Source organism: Mytilus edulis, chromosome 11 (genome assembly GCF_963676685.1).
Source record: "Mytilus edulis chromosome 11, xbMytEdul2.2, whole genome shotgun sequence".
NCBI classification, from domain to species: Eukaryota; Metazoa; Mollusca; class Bivalvia; order Mytilida; family Mytilidae; genus Mytilus; species Mytilus edulis.
Window position 1 is genome coordinate 72,483,471 of NC_092354.1, and position 25,953 is coordinate 72,509,423.

Consider the following 25,953-nt stretch of genomic DNA (forward strand, 5'->3'; position numbering starts at 1 on the left):
AATAGTTCTGCAGATGGACGTCTTGTGGGGTAACGGTTCCAACAACTTTTGATCAGGTTAATGATATTTTTGTCAACTGGTACCTCAACTGGCATATCCGGTGTGACCCCTTGCTCGCCCACTTGCTTCATCATTTGTGTAAGATTCAAACTGTAAAAGGGTTCCTCCTCGAATACGACCTCAAAACTAATTAAAGACAAGGAAAACATATCAGCCATCTTTAAACTTTCGAGATTGAGGGATTCTCCTCTGAGGTTTTCTGGTGCTGCCTATTTAGGCATTCCCACGTTTTTTTGTCTGTGTATATAAATTGAGGATCCTGTCTCGTTTTTCATCGTGCTGAGACCAAAGTCTGTGACTTTTGTTAGTATTGATTTCTCAGGACTATTATAATAATAGTATATGAGTACGTTTTGTGTTTTCATATCTCGATGAGCTATATGATTTGCATCCAGGTATTGAAGACCAGCGCTAATATGCTTAATTATTTTCATCTTTTCGTTCTCAGAAAATTCAATGTCAGTTTAAATATGACGAGCCCCAAACAGACTCATCTGCATGTACTCCATAACAATACAAAGATCATTCGGAACCATACAGGCACCAAGAAACTTTACTACATTCGTATTATCAAAAAAGAATAACCTCGTCGGTGAAATCTTGTCATTTGCGAGCTTATTCGTGCTGGACACGAAGTTTCGTTACCGCAATGACGGAACCCTTCTATTTATCAAGGAAAACATCACCAACATGACAATGTAAAACAATTAAAACGAGAAACATGAGAAAACAAACGACCTTATGTATGTACAAAAAATGAACGAAAAATAAATATTTAACACATAAACAAACGACAACCACTGAATTACAGGCTTCTGACTTGGGACAATGATACACACAGAATGTGGCGGGGTTAAACATTTTAGAGAGATCCAACCCTCTCCTGACTGGTACAAGTGAGGGATGTTAAATTTTAAGTAGAAAAAAATAACCCAATTAAACTACTGAGATACATGTTTAGGGACATATTTAATCTTTAAACCTCTGTATACTTTACAAAGCTTAAGAACATATATGAAATACTGAGCTACAGTCGTCCAACTTGTTTTTTCACTTCTTACAAAGGAATGAATATATGGATGTTTTTCAAACTGCATACCTTGCTGAAATGGAATCCCATGGTTCGAAGACAAATATGTTATGATTCTTTCATTGACCTGAGTTTGCAAATTATCTGTAAAAACTGCCAAGGCAAATAGGAAATTGCTATATTGTCAATATAATACTTCCATGACTGTATCATGGTATGATTAAGTAAGTATGGAATGGGTAGACACGGTATTTAAGCTCAAAATGAATTATGTTTTACTTACACATGTTACAGTACAGCAATGAAGAATATACTCAAAACAAACCCTTGTTGTTTAACAAGATAAGTAATATTTCAACAATTTTGTAAGAATTATATGTTGAAGTGTTCGTTTTTATTTAGAAGGTATGATAACATTCAAAAACTATGGGTAAACCAAGTTAATTAAACAAAAAAAGATGTTTGGAAATGTAGATAAATCATTTTGTTTAAAAAAGATACCAGTAATAAAAAAAACAGGCCGGAAAAGATGTACTAAATTTACCCAGTATATTATGCTGGTTCCAGGCGTTTTTATAATTATTACTAGTCGTCAGTATATTAACCTTTTCAATGATGATTTTTTGTATATTTAATATGTATACTTGTTGTAACCCAGGGGTTCATCACATATAAAATGATTATGATTAGGCTGAATATAGGTTTTATAATACTGAACAAGCAATGCATCTATGCCAATCCTATTATCACACAAAAAAATATATCGATGTAAACATGCATTGTGCCGAAAATAGGTTTTATCATACTGACTAAGCTATGGATATGTGAGAATCATACTATCATACGCAAACATATCGATGAAAACATGTATTATGCTTAATACAGGTTTTATAATACTGACCAAGCAATGCATCTGTGGCAATCATACTACCATACGCAAACATGTCAAAGTTGAAATTCTTTTAAAAGGTAAACCATGCATCCCCTCATACAACTAAAACTACATTTTGTTCCTGTTATAAAGATAATTTGAACTATATGTACTATAAAACCTTAAGTGTATTTGCATGAAAATGGAAAAAAAGACGATAAAGTCGAATAAATTGGTTGTCCCGAGATAACACAAAAACAAAATGCCCCTGTAAAAAGAATGACTGATCGGTGCCTTACATATGTATGAACTTGACGTTACTAGAATCAATTACTGAAGTCTGATTTGAAAATTATTAAGTCCAATTGTAATGTTAAAAACATAAACGATTTCGTTTGTCGGTTAACTCTAACGTTGTTCACGATGTTCCTACAACACGACGTTACACCACCACGACGTCAAAAAGGGTTTTCTGAAACTTTTGACGTAGATTTATTCAATTTGAAAGTTTCAGTGCTTTTTTTAGTTGGTTGATTCTATATACATGTATGTCTCTATTAGTTTTGTGATGTCTATTTACCATGAATTTATTTACCTCAAGTTGTGGAAATCGATTAAATAATGTTTACCACCTTAAAATGTTGTATTGTCGTATGCAATGAACTTGAAGGAAGGAAAAAATGGGACAGAAGTATACGATTTTCAATAAATTAATTAAAACAAACTTTAATTGCAGGCTGCTAAAATTTCATGGTGCATATCATTTGTCATTGAAAATTGTTCATATCTTGATTCAACCCTAATACAAATATACACTCTGTAAGTAAATAAAAACATATTTACGCTTGATTAATTTGAATTGAATTGTATTTAGCTTTACTCATAATTTGTTGAAATACAACCATTAATAAAAATTACTATAACCCAATCTTGAAAATTATTTTCCTAGTCATTTAAAGTTACTTGCTTCAGTTTTCTAACGTCTGATGTACATTTAAAATGTAGTAACCTTCTCCTGAATCCTCCGTAGCATACGGAGTTGCATTAATTACATGAAACTGTTTGTGTCGCTTTTTCCGATAAGTCTTTCAGTTACCTCCATTGCATGCACAACATGCATCGTTTTTATCTGACAGCCATCAAAATGTGGTTTTTTTTCAAATTTCACTACACGATTAGTTTTAATTATCAGGAATATTCAAGTGGAACAAGTTAGCACATGTAACGTCGAAAAAAAGCGTTTTTTTAATTTTTCGACGTTTTTTGACGTTTGGACAAAATGGCTACCGTTTTGTAATGTTACGTAGCATTTTATTCATGTTAGACCTAAACATGCAGTTAATAAAAAAAAGAATTTAGACTTTATATACTTTTCGTGAATCTAACTTTTGTTTTGGTAAATTAAAAATTACTTATTGAAATATCAAGTCAAATACCAGAATTACTTGTTTGGACAAATGAAATATCAACTTGGACAAAATAGCCACCGGTTGAAAAACGAATGTGTAGAGATGGTTTTATAGAATCCACAATTTTTGAACTCACGATCATGGAGGCAAATGTTTGTACTTTCGGTAGATGTTATAATTATCTCACATTTTTCAGACATTTTTAGCTATGTCTACTTATAAAACTATCTTTCAGCCGTTGAAACAACAAAAAACGTCGTTGGACATTTTCAAATTCCAGCTAAATACGCAGCCACCGAGTCATGACAAAGGCGAAAAAATGACGGATTCAATATAACCAAGAACTGACACACTTCGTTGCTTCTGCTCCCAAGTTTCGGGAAGATTAAAGAATAAGAAATAGGATCACTATGCATAAGAGTTAAAACAGTTTTTCAAAAATGTAACGTTTTTCACATAGCTTTGTTGTTTTAATCCTCAAATATTCTAGATATTACTAAGCATATGACCAAGAGCTATAAGAACATAAAGGAAAACATATACTGAATTAGTTTTTATAGTGGTTAGTGTTTGTGTTTGTTTGTGTTTTGCGGAGGCAATTTTGAAGATTCTGTTTTAAATCCTAGGAGTTGTAGGAACAGCATGCGTGACGTTACTATGTATGTCAGCTCTGAATTTGATATAATTGTACACACTAATGTTTCTTCTAAAAATAGCCTGCCTTAATTTCCGTTTTTCCATTTTCTCTTTTTATTCTTTTTAAATTTTGTTCCATTTTCGCTATTCTGTTAACACCATTCAGACCCTCATACATAATTTGGTCCCGATTTTAATTGTTCATTTCAAATTTTATTAACTAATAGAAATTTGTCAATTTATGAATTTTCACTTAAAGTTATCTGTTAGCATCCATAACTCCTTTTCTTTTTCAGTCGTTTAGTTTATCCAAACTTAAAAGCCTCAAGCACAAAAAATTTGAACATGACCTTATCAGGTTCATATGATACACACTGATGTCACTACTAAGAATAACTTCCTTATACATTTATACACTTACATAAAAGAAGTTGACACTCACACTTTAAAATTCTGGTCATACCATTTAGTCAGTTTCCTTTTACAATTATGATTTTTGTGATGTTTCAACGAAACAGTTTAGTATTAGCATTACACAATTTGTCTATTTTCAGATATGATATGATAAAAATAGTAGCTTTTCCCTCAAAATATTTATATCTGATCATGCAATTTGTTCAATTTGCAATCATATTTGCGATGTTTTGAAAAGAGAAACACTGTAGAATAACCTTACTCAATTAATTTATTAATTCTTATTAATTTTGTCTAAATTCAAATCATTAATTTTCATCTTAATTATTGGAAAATTTTAAAACTTATAATATGAGGGCATGAAGGACACAACAAAAGCTCAAGTAATAATTGTTGCAACAGACACTTAGTCGAACATATACGCAGTATTGACGGGGTTTATATTAGTAAGTTCAAGGTTCTCTTCTTTGGTTGTATGAAAAATTATAGTGAAGCAAGAAAGTAATTAATCACATGTTGAAATCAACTTTTAGATACAGAAAAACAATCAGACTTGTATTCATACATAGAAAATATGTTAAAGTTAACAATTGCTTAATACTTCTATCGGGTAATTGATGCTGGCGAAGATGAAAAACAGAGCTCGTTACTGAATACTTGTTCGACATAGGCACTAACATTCTAAAATGACGTCGATGTCACAACTTAAAGAAGAAGAAAGAAACTTCGCAAGATTTTTCTTGCTCAACTTTAAAGTATCACCAGATATATCGAGGCGATATTTTAAACAGTATTTCCGTAAAACAACTTAGCTAAAAGCATTAACAGTACCTGTAAATGAGCTATGTCGCAGTGTTAACTAAAACTTTGCATACAACCGTGGCTCGTTATACAACATTTTGTATCATTTTAAATATTACAGATTGATGTCGTTCAATATGGTATATATTTGTATCGAAAGCACATTAAATCTAAAATTTATCTTACAGTCGTATTTGTAACAACAATAAGTATAAGACAGGAATATCAACACATGTCACCTAACAGCTACTGATTTGGATTCGTTTTTGAGCATGAGAATAAAAAAATGCCTATCAACACATTATTTGCTAAAGATGTGAATTCACTTTTTATCGATCGGGGAAGTGTTTCTCCTATTTCACAACAAAGGTGGGAAGAAAGTTTTAATATAGAAATTAGTGACGAAAAATGGAAAAATATGTATAGACTAACTTTTGAATGTCCTATAGAAAGCAAACTACAAGCTTTCCAATATAAGATACAAATACAAACACGTGTCATTTGTCAACAGATGGGGAGGGGGGTCTATGGAAGTTGTTTAATTAAATTTATTTTGAAAATGATTAGATTATAATGTACACCAAAGTATTCTTAAGACGTATCATATACTGAATATTCACATCACTAACATGTAAATTTTTACTATGTCTTATTCGCATAATATCAATAGTATAACAATGCCATACATGTCATTTCATTCACTTATGTCTGGTAAAAATGTATGTATGCATTGTAGTTTGCGGCTGTGTAATCATACTACTATACGTAAATAAATAGGTTTAAACATGGTTGCTCTTGAAAATAAAACGTTGTATTCTAAACTGTCCCTATCCTCTCATAACATTCTGCCTTTTGGACCGTATATGTTTAGTTTTTTCTCCATAAATTAAAAGACATAGAAATATAATTTTCTCTCTCGCTATCAATTCAACTTCTTCAAACCTTCACTTCCGTTCTTGTTACGATTAAATTGAACTTTTAATATCCTCTGACATGCATAAACCAGAAGTGTTCTATGAAAAAGTTATTGTATTTAAATAATCATCTTTATTATAACATGTTTTGAATGAGACGTTTGTAAAATGCCACAAAAATATACGACTACCCTTGAATTCATACAACTGAAGCAATGCTAGTGCCCTCTGTTAATCATGTCATCAAGGAAACCGTTTAGTACTACAACACGGAATACAACACAAAGTAAAAGTAAGTGTAAGAAAGATATATGACACAATGACAAGGTTTGTCGGATACCGCCAGTTAACTTTCTTGTCGTTGGTGTTTGATAACCCAAAACTAAAGTGTTATAACCTTGCGTTACCCGTAAGTTGTCATTTGAAATCACCTTGACATACCTCTAAGTCGTCATTTGAGATCACCTGGGCACGCCCAAGCTGATCTCAAAAACCTTACCATAACAATCATAGACCACAATGAGGATTGGTCGAAGGTCGACAGAATCGCTCGGGAAAGATTTTGGATAAGAAAGTTAAGAACAGTTTCCCCAGAGGGCATAAATGAAAAAACATAGAATGAGTTATTCATTTTCCTGTCATCACTTTTTTCGAACATTGTTTCCTACTATCACTTGTTTCCAGTAACTTACGCTTTCGCACTGTATTTACAGTTTAAATTTAAAAAATCATACCAGTTTAGATTACAGGGCGGCTCCATTCATTTGGGATGAAACTAAACGACTTAAAAAGAAAAGGAATTGTGGATGCTAACAGATAACGTTAAGTGCAAATTCATTAAAGTTCGACTAATTTCTAATAGTTAATAAAATTTGAAATGAACAATTAAAATCGGGACCAAATTATGTATGAAGGTCTGAATGGGGCTTACAGAATAGAGAAAATGGAACAAAATTTAAAAGGAATAAAACGAGAAAATGGAAAAACGGAAATCAAGGAAGGCTATATCAAAAAGAAACATTAGTGTGTACAATTATATCAAATTCAGACCTGACATACATAGAGTTAACCGACAAACGAAATCGTTTGTTTTTAACATAACAAATCTAGACTTGAGTAATTGATTCTAGTAACGTCAAGTTTATACATATGTAAGGCACTGATCAGTCATTCTTTTTACAGGGGCATTAGGTTTTGTGTTATCTCGGGACAACCAATTTTTTCGACTTTATCGTCTTTTTTTCACTTTCATGCTTTTAAAAGAATTACAACTATGATATATTTGCGTATGGTATGATATAACATATACATCATGTACATTGATGCAAATTACGTTATACCTTGATTTTTGTTTAAACAGATTCCTAGAATATATAATACGTATTATTTTTAAAGTCGTAAAAGTTAATTTTGTTTTAATTCTTTTGTATTATTCTAAAAAAAATTTAAAGAGACATATATTTCCCTAGCGGCACATCACAAGGGTTAATAATGTCATGTGTTTAGTATATGGAAATAGATTTTTGGGGATTTTTATTGCCATCAGTTGTTACCTTTAACTACTTGTTCTGTGTGCTCACATACTATACTGTGCATGCGACTGATCGTTTGTTATTCTTCTAATATCGTATACATTTTTGTTGTTGATTATCACAATATAGTGAGTAAGGTAAAAATGAAACATTTTATTAGTCGTGGGTCTAGAATTTTAAACTTAGAGAATCACCATCTTAATGTTCATAAAAATTCCTTTTTACAACCGTACCACCAAATGTCAGAAATTGTCTTATTTGAAGGTATGTGATTTAAACAGAAATGTAAGTTTATAACGACAGTAAAGTGAGAATGGAAAAAAGACCCGTAATAAATAAAAACAAACTGTTTCTACGTTTCAATTTACTTTCATTTTAATAAGTGAGAATATATTCACAAATCTGTTATATAGAATAGAGCAGAGCATAACCCAGACATAGATCAATAACTTTTATTTTATATTTTTCAATACAATAATATTTCAATTATAAGAAAACTTAATGATATTTCTTCTTAGAGTAAAAGGAGAAAGAAATAATAAAAATCATAGTTGCCCTCAAAATAAATTCCATGAAAATAAATGGTATAATTGGCGACGACATATGGAATATAGCTGCATAAAAGAAGGATTGATTGATTGATTTGTGATTCTAGCCACTATCAGCTACATATGATATTTCGTGACCGTCAGTTTTTATTTGTGGAGGGAGCCAGAAACCTCCTTGCGGATCATAGAGCTTCTATGAAAAATGACATTCCTTTCAATTAAGATTGGAGTCGGATGCACCTGCTGCGTGCGGGAATAAAATATATCCTAAGCGTTGACAGGGTCGCGACAACAAATAAGTCCATATACAAACGTTTATGGAAAGTGCTTACTCCTTCTTATCTCTTTTACTCGTTTAAACATAGGTTCACATTGATAAATGAACAAGCCTTCAGGAAGTGCTCCTATTTTGTCCTGTAGGAATGTCTTTCTATTCAGCGTTCCCAAAATATGTCAACGTATAAAGAAACGTTAGACTGAATTCATACAGGAACTTCTTAGAAAAAAGGATAAGAAGTTAGCAATATCCTTTAACTTTACGTTCCGCTATATAGATGATGTTTTTTTCGCTAAATTGTTCAAAATTTGGTGACTATGCTGAACGAATCTATCCCATCGAACTAGATATAAAGGATACAACAGATAAGATTAAGTCTACCTCATATTTGACTTATATCTATAAATTGATAATGAGGGTCGGTTAAAAACAAAACTTTACAAGTTTTAGCTTTCTGAAAAGGTGTGGACTGCTTCGCTATATCCCAATTTAATGTAATTTGTGTGCATGTGTTATTTTTAGATAGTTGATTGATATAAAATGTATTTACTTTAAGACTGTGCGTTATGAGTGTGCCTCTCTGGAGGTGTGCCTAAATTAGGAGAAGTTATAGAATACAGAAAATGCTTTTTTGAAAACGTTGTATAGGAACATTGTTTTGCAAAACAAATCGTGCATATTGGATAGATTGACAAAGCAAATAAACGTGTATTGATAATGGCTATTTCAATATTGAATTTCAGTGTAAAATATATGCATAATAAAACGAACATGAATTAATGACAATGGATTGGAACTGATATACACATAGTTAATTTTCCGGCTTTTAATGACTTATCCTGAACGTGAAAAGTCTGTAATTCTTTCTCTCATTTAAACCAATGTCTGTTGCTGCATCATAAAGTAACCAATCAGTGATCAGTAATTATTACAAGATGGCGTGTATGTCTACTAAAACTAATAGTTCCGCACCATGATGCGAAGCAAACACTAAAGAGATGATTTCAGCCTACAAATTCTTAACTTTCCATTTATATGTAGCAACATTACAACAGCGCCTGCATACGAAGTTATATCTCCCAATTGATACGATATTAATTTGGCCATAAAACCAAAGAGTTCCAAAAGGTAAAGTTGAAATCATCCCTTCGTTAATTTTACGGACGGTATCACAAGTTGGTAGACCGTTATGGAACAACGGTTTCACAGATGGTATCGGATATGTTCCTTATGTCGTAACTACAACCCCCTTCCCTTTTCACGAATTTGACATATCGAATTATACTATTTTCCAGATTTGTAATATCCTGAGCAATACGACATTGCCACATGTGGAGCAGGGGCTTCTTACCCTTCCGGAGCAACTGAGATCACCCCGATGTTTTGGTGGTGTTCGTTTTGCTCAGTGTTTAGATTTTTATATTGTGCCTTGTGTGCTGTTATTTGTCGGTTTGTTTTTAGTTTGTTTTTTTAGCGATGGCGTTGTCAGTTTATCTTCAATTTATGAGTTTGACTGTCCGTTTGGTATCTTTCGTATCTTTTTTGGCAACCATCAGTGAATAGCAGATCAATATTAGTACGTTTTTATGAAATCATGTAGAAGTGTCAGGAAAGAGTTTGTAGAAAAAAAATAATAATGGACACAATTACGGGATATAGGGTAAAAAAACGTTGTTTTTTTGTTTACTCCATTCCAGGACACCACCACGGCTTAACGTGTAAGATCAACAGTAACTGTTTCTTCTTGACTATCGACATTATTCATTACACTAATATCATGCAAACATGATGCGGTCGTATTTTTTTTTAATGAAAGGACACACTTTTAGTTAAATATACCCATGATATTTTACATTAGTTTAACAATTGTAAGGCAAGAACCATATGGAGCAATATATATAATTTGGGTCCCTACAACAATTCTGATACTGTCACCAACATCTAGTTGGAATGCAGCAACGATTGTGACAGCGTGTTCAAAGTGACTTGAGTCAAACTGTTGCTGGGGATGTTTTGAAACCAATCCATTTATTTTGGGATCTGAATTTTTACACAACATGAACTGCGCATTATACGTTTCAGAAACTATGGTTACTGAAATGAGATATAGTCCTGGGTATTTACAAACGTAAACACCTTTATTTTGAAGTCTGAATTCCGAGATTTCAGTAATTCCTGATATCGCTTTAACGTCTGGAAACCGGATAGTTTTATTCGGTGAAGATGTTGCGTATTCTTTTAGGCACATCGTTACTGAAACTGAAAAAATAAAAATCGGTGATTTGACTCAAAGGAAGTGCAATGCATCAAAAAAGAAGAAAAAAGTACATGCAAAATATATCATTCAAATAATTATATCCTGTATGTGTCCTTACGGTACGTGCAAATTAGTACATACAGTCAAACAAGCGTACATATCATTAGAAGAATGTATTTCTATCAATCCGATATTCTGAATTGATTGCTTTTCTTTTTATCATTCTCCTGTTCATTTCGTTAACGGTAATCTGTTTTTTTTTTTTTTTATTTATTAAGTCAACCAGTTAATAATCGAGATTACGGGGAATTTCGGAAATAAAAATACTAAAATTACGAATGAAGACGGGGAATGTGTCAAAGAAACAATAATTAGACCAAGAGCAGGATACAGTTCAAGGCTACACATGAGTTTCCAACGCAGCGAAAAAAATCCTGAAATCGGAGGTTGGTTTCAGCTGGTCCTTATTATTGTCTAGTTAGAACTGAAAAAAAAGATATGACATTTATGAGTCAAATCTCTAATTTCATCTGCGAGAAAATAGTCCAAAGACTGTATAAGTTATTTTTCTTAAAGAATCAATCAACATGTAATATATGGTTATACAACTTCTTGTCCTCCGATTGTTTGTCTTTCTGGTGTGTTTAGTTTGCTGCTGATTAATTTAACTAATAAAGTTATATTTTCATGACAGTACCTTGTCTAGTAATATCGGCTGTCTTTGTCTGAATTTCACTAAGTGTCTTTGTTATGCTTGCTATCTGCTGGATTTGCTTACAGCTGAAGTGTCCTTGAATAGAGAACAAACACATATTGTCTACTTCATTATTATCACAAGGTTGGATTTGTTACCTAGAACCTCCTTAACAAGCATGTAACAGATTGAGTCGAGCATGCCGATGAGAGCGGATGTGAAAATATTTGCAGAGAGAATCCTTCAACATCATTTAAATTGATCTGTCAAATTGGTTTCATGGATAAATATTATTATCCTTACATCGTACATTTTATGATATGGATTATATTTTTTTGTTGAGGAAGGTTTCTGCAGATACTTTCAGGTTTGTTTGAGACATGTAGTCAAATGGGATCCATTAGTAATTTCCATGTGGAAAACTATCAGACCAATCTACTTGATGTCTGAGGATTTTAGCTGTTCCCTTAATGGATCGATAGTTTCTTTCCGAGATCCTTTATCGTAGAATTTTTGGCTTTCCTCTACCAGGAATATAGCTGGGCATTTAGCGGTATCGGTTTGGATTCCATGTATGTCCTCTCCGGTTTACCGTTCGTTGTCTATGCATTTGTGCGGCTACCGGGGTGACCTTATCCTATAATTTGTATATAATTTTTTTTTTATATTATGGATTTTTATAATTTTTGAGGATGATCGAATCAGGTGATTGGGTGTGTTCGTATGCTTTATTACATTGTACTTATTGTTTTTGGGAAGGTTAACTTTCTGGTAGTAAGACCCGTCACGGCCAGGCTGGGAAACTGGATAAGCAAATGTTCAAAATGAATCTGTACCGATACATTGTGTTGAATGACTTCCTTCTTACACCATAACCCATTGTGGTGCTCCTACTAAAGGAAGAAGATACATAACATACATACAACAGCTTTTTGGTGTAGATTGATGGCATACCGCCAGCTTGGATTGTACAAAACGGTTATAGTTATTTGCCCAAATCTGTACATTTGGAGACAGATTTGCAACTTATGTGTAATATAAAAAAGAAGATGTGGTATGATTCCCAATGAGACAACTATCCACAAAAGACCAAAATGACACAGGCATTAACAACTATAGGTCACCGTACGGCCTTCAACAATGAGCAAAGCCCATACCGCATAGTCAGCTATAAAAGGCCCCAATAAGACAATGTAAAACAATTCAAACGAGAAAACTAACGGCCTTATTTATGTAAAAAAATGAACGAAAAACAAATATGTAACACATAAACAAACGACAACCACTGAATTACAGGCTCCTGACTTGGAACAGGCACATACATAAATAATGTGGCGGGGTTAAACATGTTAGCGGGATCCCAACCCTCCCCCTAACCTGGGACAGTGGTATAACAGTACAACATAAGAACGAACTATACAAATCAGTTGAAAAAGGTTTAACTCATCAGACATGTCAGATGGACAAAAATATGACTGTTTATTTATATAAAGAAAACTTGTTTTTTTTTTATTGTATAACATTAAATATTTAATCAAATATCAATTTTGTGTTTTTAGAATCATTTTTTTTTTAAAGCCATTGAATAACTCTTTTAGTAAAATATGTACCCTAGACTCATAGGGATTTTTTTAATTTCTACTTGTAGCAAGAAAACGAGTTCGTTGACACCATTTTTTTCTTTTTATTTTCTTAAAACATCTTTTGAAACCTATTTTCCACAATTTATGTCTTAATTTTATCTCATATTTTTTTAAAGCACACAAATAAGATTTTTCATTAAAAAATCTATCAAAGCAATTTTCATATTTGATCAAATATCAAATCTTGTGTTTTAGAATCATTTTTTTTTCTTAAATAAGCCATTGAAGGAGAGATAACTCTTTAAGACATATATATATATATACTGGACTGATAGGGAAATTTTCAATTTTTACTTGTAGCAAGAAAACAAGTTCGTTGGCACCATTTTTTTCTTTTTATTTTCTTAAAACATATTTTGAAACCTATCTTACACAATGTATACTCATATTTTTTTTAAAGCACACAAATGTGTTTTTTCCTATACAATCTATCAACGACTCATAGCTTGGAAAAATAGAAAGGTTACCAACACTTTATATTTTATGTTTGGAAAAGGCATAGTAAAATGTTCATTTTGGCAAAGTATAAGAAAATTATATCTAATGAAATATATACTTATTATCTACCTTAATTATGTTCTCTCCTCTTGTTTTTAAGTTCTTACACGATATGGTGAATCCTCTGGTTTTATCTATGATTTGCGATTAAAAAAATTGTCTCCATTAAGGGGGTAGACCTTGGTTCAGGGAGATAACTCTTTAAATCAGTTAAGCGTTTGTAAAAGTCAAGTTCATCAATGTATTTTAAGCATTTACCTGAAACAGATTGAAAATAATCTATGTAACCTAGAAGCTTAGAATATATTTTTGAAAATGGTTGACACAAACGTACTGATGATTTTAAGAGTTATTTCCCTTAACCTAGGTCTACCTCCTTAAACCTTACTTTACTTCCATAATTTGATTACATATAGTTTCAAATGTCATCTTTGAAAATTTAATAAGCTCTTTATTTTTTTTTTCATCCTTTTTTTATATTTTTTTAAAGGCGCCAATGTTAAGTGTAAAATATTATAGAGAGATTTATTTCCCGCCAAATTTACAATTATATCTTATATAACAAAACCAAGCACACGAACCCCTAGTTTTTTCTGCCCTTTTAAGTTTTGTATTTTTAAACTATCAATCTATATATAGCTCTTTTAAAAGGGTTGTTATTTTGAAACGGTCATCATTAATATAGTAGGTCTGCTCTTCAAAGAAGGTTGCACTTGATAAGCAGCGGGAAATTTGGACTGTCACTGGAATAAAAGCATATTAATTTTAAGTAGAAGCAACGTGTTGCCTTCCATCTACAATGTAGTTTATCTATTTGAGAAACGTAGATAACATTCAAAAATTAAGCTTTATCACTGAAAGGGCATCGTAAATTTTGAATAACGAAATTTGAAAAGCCTCGAAACAGACACTGCGAAGGCTGGGATACAATAATTTGTACTATATTTGATGACTTACTAACAAGTTACCTTGCTTTTCAGTAAATCTTAATTTCCTTGAAGATAACTCTATATGCCTGTCGATGTTTGCCAGAGAAAGTTTAAATTTCTGTCGATGCCAATATCGTTACGGACTCTCTAATGCATTTGATTATAAAAAAGAATATTTGGAATCATAGCCAATGCGACAACTCTCCACAAGAGACCAGATGACACAGAAATAACATCTATGACTCATCATGATTCCCTTCATGAATGTTACGGACGCCATCACGAGATGGTTTATACCGTTATGGAATAACCGTTTAGCAGATGATATCGGATATGTTCCTAATGTCGTAATTACAATCCGCTTCCCTTTTCACGAATGTGACCTACCAAATTAGACGTTTTACCGGATTTGTAATAAAATTAGCAACACGACGGGTGCCACATGTGGAGCAGAATATGCTTATTCTTCTGGACCACCTGAGATTACCCCCGTTTTTGGTGGGATTCGTGTTACATAGTCTTTAGTTTTCTATGTTTTTTCTTGTGTACTATTATTTGTCTGTTTGTCTTTTTTAGCCATGGCGTTCTCAGTTAGTTTTGGATCTATGAGTTTGACTGTCGCTTTGGTATCTTTCGTCCCTGTTCAATAATAAGCAAAGCTAATACGTGATAGTCAGCTATAAAGGCCCCAAAATCAACCATTTTAAAGAATTAAATACTGCTACGTTTCCTTACCACAAATAGTGAAACGAGTAACAGTAAATCCTAGGCCAATTGACACTAAACACACTATAATGATCAGGATTAAAATGTGACACCACTGCTTCCACGTAAAATTGATAGAATTTTCAATCTTTATATGATCATAGGTATGATAATTTAGATAAATATGTTGAGAGTGTTGAGCAGGTGCAAAACCCCATTATTTCAAATAGGTGCTCTATGGACAAATTCGTCAATTCTTTTGGTCGTAAACTTTTACAGATGTGTTATGACACTGGTCTCACGGTAGCTAATGGAAGACTCGGAAACGACAAACACGGTAATTTCACTTTCTGTACATCTAACGGAAGAAGTGTTAATGATTATTTACTTGTTTCTCCTTGTGATTACCAGTTAATTAGTAATTTTGAAGTGTTACAGTTGAACGAGTTCTCAGACCACTCGCCACTTTATTTTGAACTAGATTTTACGAACAATCGTCCGTCACACAATATACCAAAAGTTCACACGTATATTAAATGGGATAACAATAAAAACACTGATTATATCCAATTACTACATAATCAACAAGACAGATTGCTTTCACTAGTGAATGATATCTCTACCTTGGACGAGGTCAATGATTCGGTAAGGGAGATAACTCAAATACTTTATAACAGTGCTTTTGAAGTTTTCGGAAGATCTGTTTTGAAAGTGAAAATGAGAATAACATTCGTAAAAACAATGAATGGTTTGATGAAAAGTGCGCTAATGAACGAGAGAACTTTCATAAATTTCGGAACACTTTTCTGCGTCATCCGACAGATATTAACAGAAAATTCTATATTTCATCCAGAAATTCATTTAACAAAGCGAAACGACAAGCCAGGGCAAGGTTTAAGCGTCGGAAAGGAATTGAATTATGTACAACTGCCAAAACGAATCCTAAGCAATTTTGGTCAACCATCAAACCTAAGACTAAATCACGCTGTGTAGTAGACAATGATGTACTGTTTAACCATTTTGAAACTATTCTTGGGGACAGCCCACCAGATATCTGCAACGAAGTATTAGACTTACTAAATAATATACAAATAAGTGAATCCCACGTTGACTTTTTAGATTCTGAAATTACTGATGAAGAAGTTATTAAAGCAATACACAAATTGAAATCCGGAAAAAGTGCGGGTAACGACAAAATTATAGGTGAAATGTTCTCAGCAGGTCCACTATTTTTTGCGCCGATCTCAAAAACACTATTTAATAATGTATTTGAAAATGGGATTTTTCCTGAACTCTGGACAGAAGGACTTGTTATTGCAGTTCCGAAAAGTGGCGATTTAACGGACCCAAACAACTATAGACCTATTATATTAGTAAGTGTCTTATCTAAACTATTTACGTCTATATTAACAAGTCGCTTACTGGCGTGGTCAGAAGACGAGGAAAAATTAATTGATAATCAATTTGGATTCCGACCAAGCCGTTCATCTATAGATGCAATTTTTGTTATCCATGGAATTATTACACATGTCCTGCAACATAAAATGAAACTGTTTTGTACCTTTGTGGATTTCCGTAAAGCATTTGATAAACTAAGCAGACGGATCTTATTATATAAACTTCTACAAAATGGTGTCAGTAGCAAATTCGTTATATAAACTTCTACAAAATGGTGTCAGTAGCAAATTCGTTAATATGATCAAATCTATTTATTCGTCTGTCCGGCTACGAGTTAGATCTGGTGGTTTACTTTCGGACGCAATTAACAATTTACTTGGTGTAAAACAAGGGGACCCATTGTCTCCCTTATTATTTTTGTTCTTCATCAATGATATTATAGAAGATATGTCCGTAAATGCTAGTGATGACGTTGTACAACTCAATGGTTTTCTAATATACTTAATTCTTTTCGCTGATGACACTGTATTGTTCAGTAAGTCTCCCGAAATGTTACAAAAATTACTAGATAATCTATCAATCTATTGTAAGAAATGGAACATTGAGGTAAATACAGACAAAACCAAAATTGTTGTTTTTAGAAATGGATGGCAACCAGCTAACTTCAGTTTCATGTATGAAGGTAAAGAACTATAGATAGTGGACTCTTACGTGTATTTAGGTATGCTACTTCATTATAATGGAAAATTCTTACATACCCAAAAAAGATTATCTCAACAGGGATCAAGAGCGCTTTCGTCACTTCTGAACTCTTTAAAACATGTGTTTTTATCCACAAGTCAAGAATGTCTACTGTTTGATAGTATGGTTGGTTCCGTATTGAACTATGCATCTGAAATATGGGGTTTTCACCGTGCAAATGATATAGAGCAAATACACAACCGTTTCTGTAGATTTGTTTTAAAACTAGGTAAAAATGGTCCTTTAAGTTTTTTATGTGGTGAACTAGGTCATTTGCCTATGTATGTCTCAAGAAAACAAATTATTTTGAAATATTGGCTTCATATTATTGTAAATAAGCCACCTATTGTTTATGATGTTTATCAACTTTTATTAGAAGATGCAAACAATGGTAAAAAGAACTGGGCGTCTAGTGTTCGTTATTCTGTATCACATCCGCAATTATATTCATTGTATAGTCTATTTGATTGGATTTTTAGACATCCGTATTTTCCGGAAATACTCTGAACTTCTCCGTATTTTCACTAGTGCTTACTTTCTCTTCCTCACCGGTCTATTGCAAATGGATGCCACGACAAAACTGCTCCTGCGGATATTGTGACAAATCACCGTCAAGTACGTTTCAAATCAATTATAAACTGTTAAATATATATACCGTTAATTCCGTTAACTTGGATTCCACGTTTATTCAACAATACGAACTGTAATTGTTTATTTCTATGAATTGAACTGAGAATTCTACTTTCGTTTTTGACTTGACATTATTATTGCATTGAACATTCATATATTTCTTTCGTACATATTGTAAAATATTGTATTTTAATTTCTTTCAGTTTACCAAACATTACACACTCTGTAAACTCCTGTATTCTTTCTGGTGGAATTATAATCTACAAGCTTCACTCACAAGTTGTTATTCTTTATAATTTGCCGAGATTGCGATACAATCCCATGGTTATACTAGCTGAGTCAGGCTCAGCATAGTAAATTGACGACAACCTGTCTTTACATATCCAGACAAGGAACGACAACGTAGCAACGTACATACCTTCACACTGACAGTGGACTACATATCTTGTGTATACTCGACAGCAACCTAACAACGTTGAGTCAACATGGATCCCAGTCATGAGGAACAACAAGAAGAGGTACAGCCCCAAGAAGGAGATGTCCCTGAAATATTAGAAAATCCGTCTAATACATCTCATTCAGATGAAATTCCCGAGGCTAGGCGAGTTCGTGACCTCACGGAAAAAGGGCAAGGAGCTTTTACCGAAAAACGTGACAAGTTCTGTCAGGAACTAGAGGCTCTCTGGACAGACATTGAATCCCAGTTATTGGAAGTGACAACGCCTCCTAACGAGCTCCAGCAACTCCTTACAGCTCAGGACAAACTAGTTAAAGCCTGTAATAACTATCGTAGGCTCACAGATGAGTACCTTGACTTTCTGAAAAGGACCAGAACACTTGAGAGTCAAAAAGAAATAGATGCGTGTAAACTCTCTTTAGATTTTCGTCTGTCCAAAGTGGAACTGGTCATGGAAAAACTACACGAGCATCGCCTCGCTCTAACAAAGTCCAAATCCACTAAAACAAAGACCTCAAAAGGTAAGAAAACCTCACGCAGTGGTAGCTCTAACGTGTCAGACATGTCAAGCCTAGCACGGAGAAAGCGTGCCAAGGCAGAGGCTGCCAAGTCTAAAATAGCCTTTGTAGAGCAACACGCCATTATCCTACAACAGGAAGCAATGTTAGAAGAACAAGCCCTGTTCAGACAAGGTGAAATGGAACAGGAAGCTGCACGCAAACAGGCAGAAATGGAGCAAGAAGTCGCTCAACGTAAACATGAGACTGCCCACAGAAAGATGCAATTAGAACAAGAGGCTATGCGCAGGAAGGCTGAAATGCAACAAGAAGCCGCACGAGTAAGCCGGGAAAAGGTCGAGCTTAAAGCCAAATTTAACCTACTTGAAGCACAGAGAGAAGCTGCAGCCGCAGAAGCCGAGGCTCGTATCCTGGAATACGACGATAGTCAAGCCTTTAGCGAACTACCTGACGAAAAGGAAGACCCGCTCCAGCGTGTGCAAGATTTTGTCAACAAACTTCCTGTATCAACAGCTGTAAAGGAAGTAACAACACCTCAAAAGAAAAAGCAATTTCCTGTTAAAATTGAGCTGAGCCACGAAGCACCAGCGTTCGTGCCGTCCGCGGCACTGAACTTGCTGTCACAGACATCTGCTGTCTTACCTTCCGATACTAAGTCACCGGAAGTTACCTTTATCCCAGATCTGGGATTAGTAACCGGCATACAAAAATTAGGTCTTTCAGATGAGAGCCCTACTGAACATCAAAAACAGGGTGTTAAGGAAGCGATCCCTGTCTTACGCATAAAACAAGACTTTATAGAAGAAATCCCTGTTTCACACCAAAAACAAGGCATAGTAGAAGAGATCCCTGTTGCACACCAGCAACAAATCAACTTTACATCAGAGATAACTAGATTCCTTTTACGCAAGGACTTGCTTTTCTCCCGATTAACAAGCTTTAACGATCGGGCAGAGTCATTTCATACTTGGAAAGCAAGCTTCAAGAACGTGACTGATGAGTTACAAGTCTCTGACTCAGAACAGATCGATCTACTGATCAAGTGGCTCGGTCCAGAGTCTGCTAAACACGCCATTAGCATAAGAGCGTCGAACGCTAATAATCCTACCATAGGTATACAGAGATTATGGAAGAGGCTTGACGAGCGGTATGGTGCTCCAGAAATGTTGGAAGCCTCTCTCAAGAGTAAACTTGAAAAATTCCCTACCTTAACAAATAAGGACAACGCACGTCTCTACGAACTGTCTGACATTCTATCAGAAATAGAATATCACAAGGAAAATCCCAAGCTGGGATGTTTGCTAGCATATTTTGACTCCTCGTCCGGGATAAATCCTATTGTTGAAAAATTACCGTACGGACTCCAAGAAAAGTGGATCACAAGGGCTACAAGATACAAGGCTAAATATGACGTTGCCTTTCCACCTTTCACAGAATTCTCTGCCTACATCAGGGAAATCAGCAAAACAAAGAACGATCCTGGGTTCATCTTTGGGTCAAAAGCCACACCAAATACAAAAGGAGCTGCGCCAAGGTCTACGCCTTACCCTAGGACTAAAGTTGGTGCTCATAAAACAGCAGTTGAGCAGCAATCTAGAGACGCCAGCAAACAAGGTCTTTGTATTCTGCACAATACAAAGCATTCCTTAAATGAATGTCGAGCGTTCCGAGCCAAGTCAATAGAGGAGCGCAAAGGTCTTTTGAAAGAAAACAATGTATGTTACAAGTGTTGTGATTCTACCACACATAGAAGCCGGGATTGCAATGCAAGCATAAGTTGTAAAGAATGTGGAAGTAAACAACACACTACCGCACTTCACATCACTCGACCACAGCAACATACAAGTTCGCAGTCTAGCTCGCCTAAGCAAGCCTACGGCGGGGTGCCTATAGAATCGGCTGAAACTAAGGCAACCTCAGTTAACTCTACCTGTACTGAGATCTGCAAAGATACATATAGTGGGAAATCTTGTGCTAAAATACTTCCTGTGAATGTTTATCACAAAGATAACCAGTACAAAGTTATTCGCATGTACGCCATCATTGATGACCAAAGCAACCGGTCACTAGCATCGCCCGAATTCTTCAATCTTTTCGACGTCAAAGATAAACCGGAAAACTATACTTTATCAACATGCTCCGGTAAAGTAGTCACTTCCGGCAAAAGAGGAAGAGGTTTCGTCATGGAATCAATCAATGGTAATGACAAGTTTGACCTTCCTGTACTGATTGAATGTGATCATATTCCCAATAATAGGGACGAAATACCTACTCCTGAAGTAACAATGCATCACCCTCATTTAAAAGAACTTAGAGGTAGCATTCCACCAATAGAGGAAAATTGCCAAATTCTTCTCTTAATTGGCAGAGACCTTATAGAGGCACACCATGTCCTCGATCAGCGCATAGGACCACCCAGAACTCCATATGCACAACAATTGAAACTTGGTTGGGTAGTGATAGGAGAAACCTGCATTAACAAGCAGCATGTTCCTCTTGAGTTAAATGTCAAAATAACCAACATTTTGCCTACAGGACAACCTTCAACCTTTCAACCATGCACAAGCAAGTTCGACATCCGGGAAAACTACACAGACCCTGTCACGAAAGACCTACAATCGCCACTCTTTGAAAAAACAAGGGACGATGACAAGCCTGGACAGTCATATGAGGACAAAATGTTCATGAAGCAGATGGACAACGAATTTGTAAGAGACTCGGAAGGAAGTTGGGTAGCACCGTTGCCGTTCCGAGTGCCAAGACAGCCATTGCCAAGCAACAGACAACAAGCTCTTCATCGTGCTAATATGTTAGACATCAGTTTGAATAGAAACCCAGTTAAGCGGGAACACTTTCTTACTTTTATGAGTAAGATCCTGGACAATAATCATGCAGAGCTCGCTCCACCATTGCACGAACATGAGGAGTGCTGGTATTTGCCATTGTTTGGTGTTTATCATCCGAAGAAACCCGATCAGATAAGAGGTGTGTTTGATTCTTCCGCCAAATGTAACGGAGTTTCACTTAACAGCGTCCTGCTTACAGGTCCAGACTTGACCAACGATCTCTTGGGAGTACTGCTGCGTTTCAGGAAAGAAATGATCGCAGTAACTGCAGACGTTCAACACATGTTTCACTGCTTCGTTGTCAGAAATGACCACCGTAATTACCTGAGATTTTTATGGCATAAAGACAATGACCTACAGGAGAACCTTGTCGAATACCGCATGAGAGTTCATTTTTTCGGGAATAGTCCGTCACCTGCTGTTGCTACGCTTGGACTCAGAAAAGCAGCTCAAGCATCAGAACAAGAGTTTGGCAGTCACGTGACTAGCTTTGTTACAAGAGACTTCTATGTCGACGACGGTCTTACGTCATGTCCAACTAAAGAGGAAGCTGTTACGCTCATGAAGGACACACAGCAAGCATTAGCAAGATATGGAAACTTACGCCTTCACAAGTTTGCCTCTAATTGTGCGGAAGTTATGTCTGCATTTCATGCCAGTGATTTGGCTTCAAATCTTAAAGATCTAGACTTAGAATGCGATAGCAAACCCCTACAACGTAGTCTTGGTCTCAGCTGGGACGTAAACACTGATAACTTTTTATTTCAATTATCATCAGAAAACAAACCGATCACTCGGAGAGGAATTTTATCAACGATAAACAGTCTCTACGATCCTCTGGGATTTTTGGCTCCGGTGGTTATACAAGGGAAACTCCTATTGAGGAAAATAGTATCAGAAACCGTCGATTGGGACCAACCTCTCACTGATGAGACAGCAGATGAGTGGAAATCTTGGAGAGATACTCTAATTGCTATCGAAACATTGCGCATTCCACGTACCTACGTGCCGTATCTGAGCAAAACCGCCACAAAGGAGTTACATGTCTTCTCTGATGCATCAGAAAAAGCCATAGCAGCTGTTGCATATCTACGCACGACCGACAGTAGTGGTGAACCAAACATAGGATTCATTCTTGGGAAAGCTAAAGTTGCACCAACAAGTGGTCATACTATTCCACGCCTTGAACTATCTGCTGCAGTATTAGCAGTCGAGATAACACAGACCATCATGGATAATTTAGATTTACATATAGACACCGTAAAATTCTACACAGACAGTAAAGTAGTCCTAGGCTACATAAGTAACGAGACAAGAAGGTTCTTCATCTATGTCGCCAATCGAGTGGAGAAAATAAGAAAATTTAGCTCTCCAAGTCAATGGAATTATGTACCAACTCACCGTAATCCCGCAGACTCGGGAACAAGGTCCGTACAAGCCCATGAAATTCACAGCAGCGAATGGTTATTAGGACCAAAACAACTTCTTTCCTCAGAACAGAAGAATTCTGAGGATATATACCAGCTAATAGATCCAGAAGAAGATGGAGAAATCCGTGCAACTGTTAATGTTGCAAAAACATTTTCCACACCTGAGCATAAAGGTATCGGAACTGATAGATTCAATCGATTCTCCAACTGGACATCACTTGTGCGAGCGATAGCCTTTTTGGAACGTTTCTCTCGTTTACACGGGTCAAAACAGGCATCATCAGTGACTTCTGTGGATAGTTTTTCAAATGCCGAAAATTTCATCTTAATATCTGCACAACAGGAAGTTTATGGAGATGAAATAGATTGTATAAAACGTCAGGAACAAATTAATAAGCGGAGCCCGATAGCTAACCTCAATCCGTTTTTGGATGAACGAGGACTATTACGAGTTGCAGGCCGTATTGTAAAATCGGACTTGAACCTCCGTGAAAAGAAACCATTGATCGTCCCTGGACGCAATCATGTAGCAACATTATTAGTTCGACACTACCACAACAAGATAAAACATCAAGGTCGCCATTTCACAGATGGAGCGATTCGATCCGCAGGATTTTGGATCGTAGGAGCAAAACGCTTAATCTCATCTATTATTCACAAATGTGTGACATGCCGCAAACTCAGAGGAAAAACTGAGTATCAAATCATGTCTGATTTGCCAGAGGACCGTCTTGAACCTTCACCTCCGTTTACTAACGTTGGAATAGACACCTTTGGACCCTGGACAATTGTTTCACGTAAAACACGTGGTGGATACGCCAACTCCAAACGTTGGGCAATTTTATTCACATGCTTAGTGACAAGAGCTATTCACATCGAATTAATCGAGGAAATGAGTTCTTCGGCCTTCATAAACGCCGTCAGGAGATTCGCCGCTATAAGAGGCCAAGTAAAGATTTTCCGATCTGACCGTGGAACAAACTTTATTGGAGCAATCGACGATTTAAAGATTGATTCAATCAACGTTGAAGATGGACCCTTCAAGAACTTTTTGTACAGTTCTGGTACAACTTGGATCTTCAATGCGCCGCATTCGTCCCACATGGGTGGAGCCTGGGAAAGAATGATTGGTATCACCAGAAGAATTCTTGATTCTATGCTTCTAAATGCAGCCGGAAGAAGCCTTACGCATGACGTGCTTAACACACTAATGGCAGAAGTTTCAGCAATAGTGAACTCTAGACCTCTGGTACCGGTATCAACAGATCCAGAGAATCCGTTAATATTAACTCCGGCTATGTTATTGACACAGAAAACTGACTACGTTTTCACTTCAGACCATCTTGGGGAATTCGACAAACGAGATCTCTGTCTTGCCGAATGGAGACGAGTACAGGCTCTGGTCAGTGTTTTCTGGTCCCGTTGGAGGAAGGAATACCTGCCGTTACTACAACAACGACGAAAATGGACCGAAGATCGCCGTGATCTCATCGAAGGAGACGTCATTCTTCTTAAGGACAAAAACATTTGCCGTACCCAATGGCCCGTTGGAATTATAGTGAACTCATTTAAAAGTTCAGACGAACATGTCCGAAAAGCAGAAGTGCGAGTTATCGTTAATGGAAAAGCCACAACCTACACACGCCCTATCGTGGACATGATTCTTCTCATAGAGAACACTCCTGTGTAAATATATGTATATATCTCTGGATTTATATAGTGACATTCATATGTGTTATATCTTATGGAATAATAGTGATATCAGGTAGATTTCAGACGGGGAGTATTCTGTATCACATCCGCAATTATATTCATTGTATAGTCTATTTGATTGGATTTTTAGACATCCGTATTTTCCGGAAATACTCTGAACTTCTCCGTATTTTCACTAGTGCTTACTTTCTCTTCCTCACCGGTCTATTGCAAATGGATGCCACGACAAAACTGCTCCTGCGGATATTGTGACAAATCACCGTCAAGTACGTTTCAAATCAATTATAAACTGTTAAATATATATACCGTTAATTCCGTTAACTTGGATTCCACGTTTATTCAACAATACGAACTGTAATTGTTTATTTCTATGAATTGAACTGAGAATTCTACTTTCGTTTTTGACTTGATATTATTATTGCATTGAACATTCATATATTTCTTTCGTACATATTGTAAAATATTGTATTTTTATTTCTTTCAGTTTACCAAACATTACACACTCTGTAAACTCCTGTATTCTTTCTGGTGGAATTATAATCTACAAGCTTCACTCACAAGTTGTTATTCTTTATAATTTGCCGAGATTGCGATACAATCCCATGGTTATACTAGCTGAGTCAGGCTCAGCATATTCGTGATTTATTGTTTAATCTTGGTTTGAACTATGTTTGGACTGCACAGAATTATGTAAATATACAGTTAGATGTTATAAAAACTCGTATAAAGGACCAGTATTTACAAACTTTGTATGCATCAATAAATGATTGTGAAAAACTGTGTATTTATAAACACCTCAAAACAGACTTTGTAATAGAGAATTATTTAGATTTTTTTATTAATAGTAACTTACTTACAAAATTGAGAAGTGGTACTTTGAAACTGAATTTGGAATTAGGGCGATATAAAAATATTCCTAGACATATGCGTCTATGTGAATGCTGTAATATGGCTTGTATTGAAAATGAATACCACTTCGTACTTGTATGTCCAGCCTACAGA

At 35.3% G+C, this 25,953-nt stretch overlaps 1 protein-coding gene and 1 long non-coding RNA gene across 3 annotated transcripts; one reads left to right on the plus strand and one right to left on the minus strand.

Annotated features, from left to right (window-relative positions):
• Nucleotides 1-10,316: 10,316 nt before the first annotated feature.
• Nucleotides 10,317-15,380, minus strand: LOC139496217 (uncharacterized). Its single transcript, XR_011657567.1, has 3 exons — nt 15,249-15,380; nt 11,447-11,539; nt 10,317-10,751 (listed from the first exon to the last, which is right to left on the minus strand). It is a non-coding gene; the product is annotated as an uncharacterized lncRNA (long non-coding RNA).
• Nucleotides 15,381-17,784: 2,404 nt separating this feature from the next.
• Nucleotides 17,785-25,504, plus strand: LOC139496218 (uncharacterized). Of its 2 annotated transcripts, XR_011657568.1 has the most exons (3): nt 17,785-17,972; nt 18,191-25,217; nt 25,436-25,504. XR_011657568.1 is itself a non-coding variant. In XM_071284694.1 (2 exons), the coding sequence occupies exon 2, from the start codon at nt 18,473-18,475 to the stop codon at nt 24,926-24,928; it is 6,456 nt and encodes a 2,151-aa protein (XP_071140795.1). In that variant the 5' UTR covers nt 17,785-17,972; nt 18,191-18,472; the 3' UTR covers nt 24,929-25,504. The 2 variants fall into 2 exon arrangements, 1 of the variants encoding a protein (XP_071140795.1); XM_071284694.1 differs by having other exon boundaries at nt 18,191-25,504.
• Nucleotides 25,505-25,953: the final 449 nt, after the last annotated feature.

Excerpts from the sequence above, each read along its gene's own strand:
- LOC139496218 (XM_071284694.1), top strand. The coding sequence starts at position 18,473 with ATGGATCCCAGTCATGAGGAACAACAAGAAGAGGTACAGCCCCAAGAA.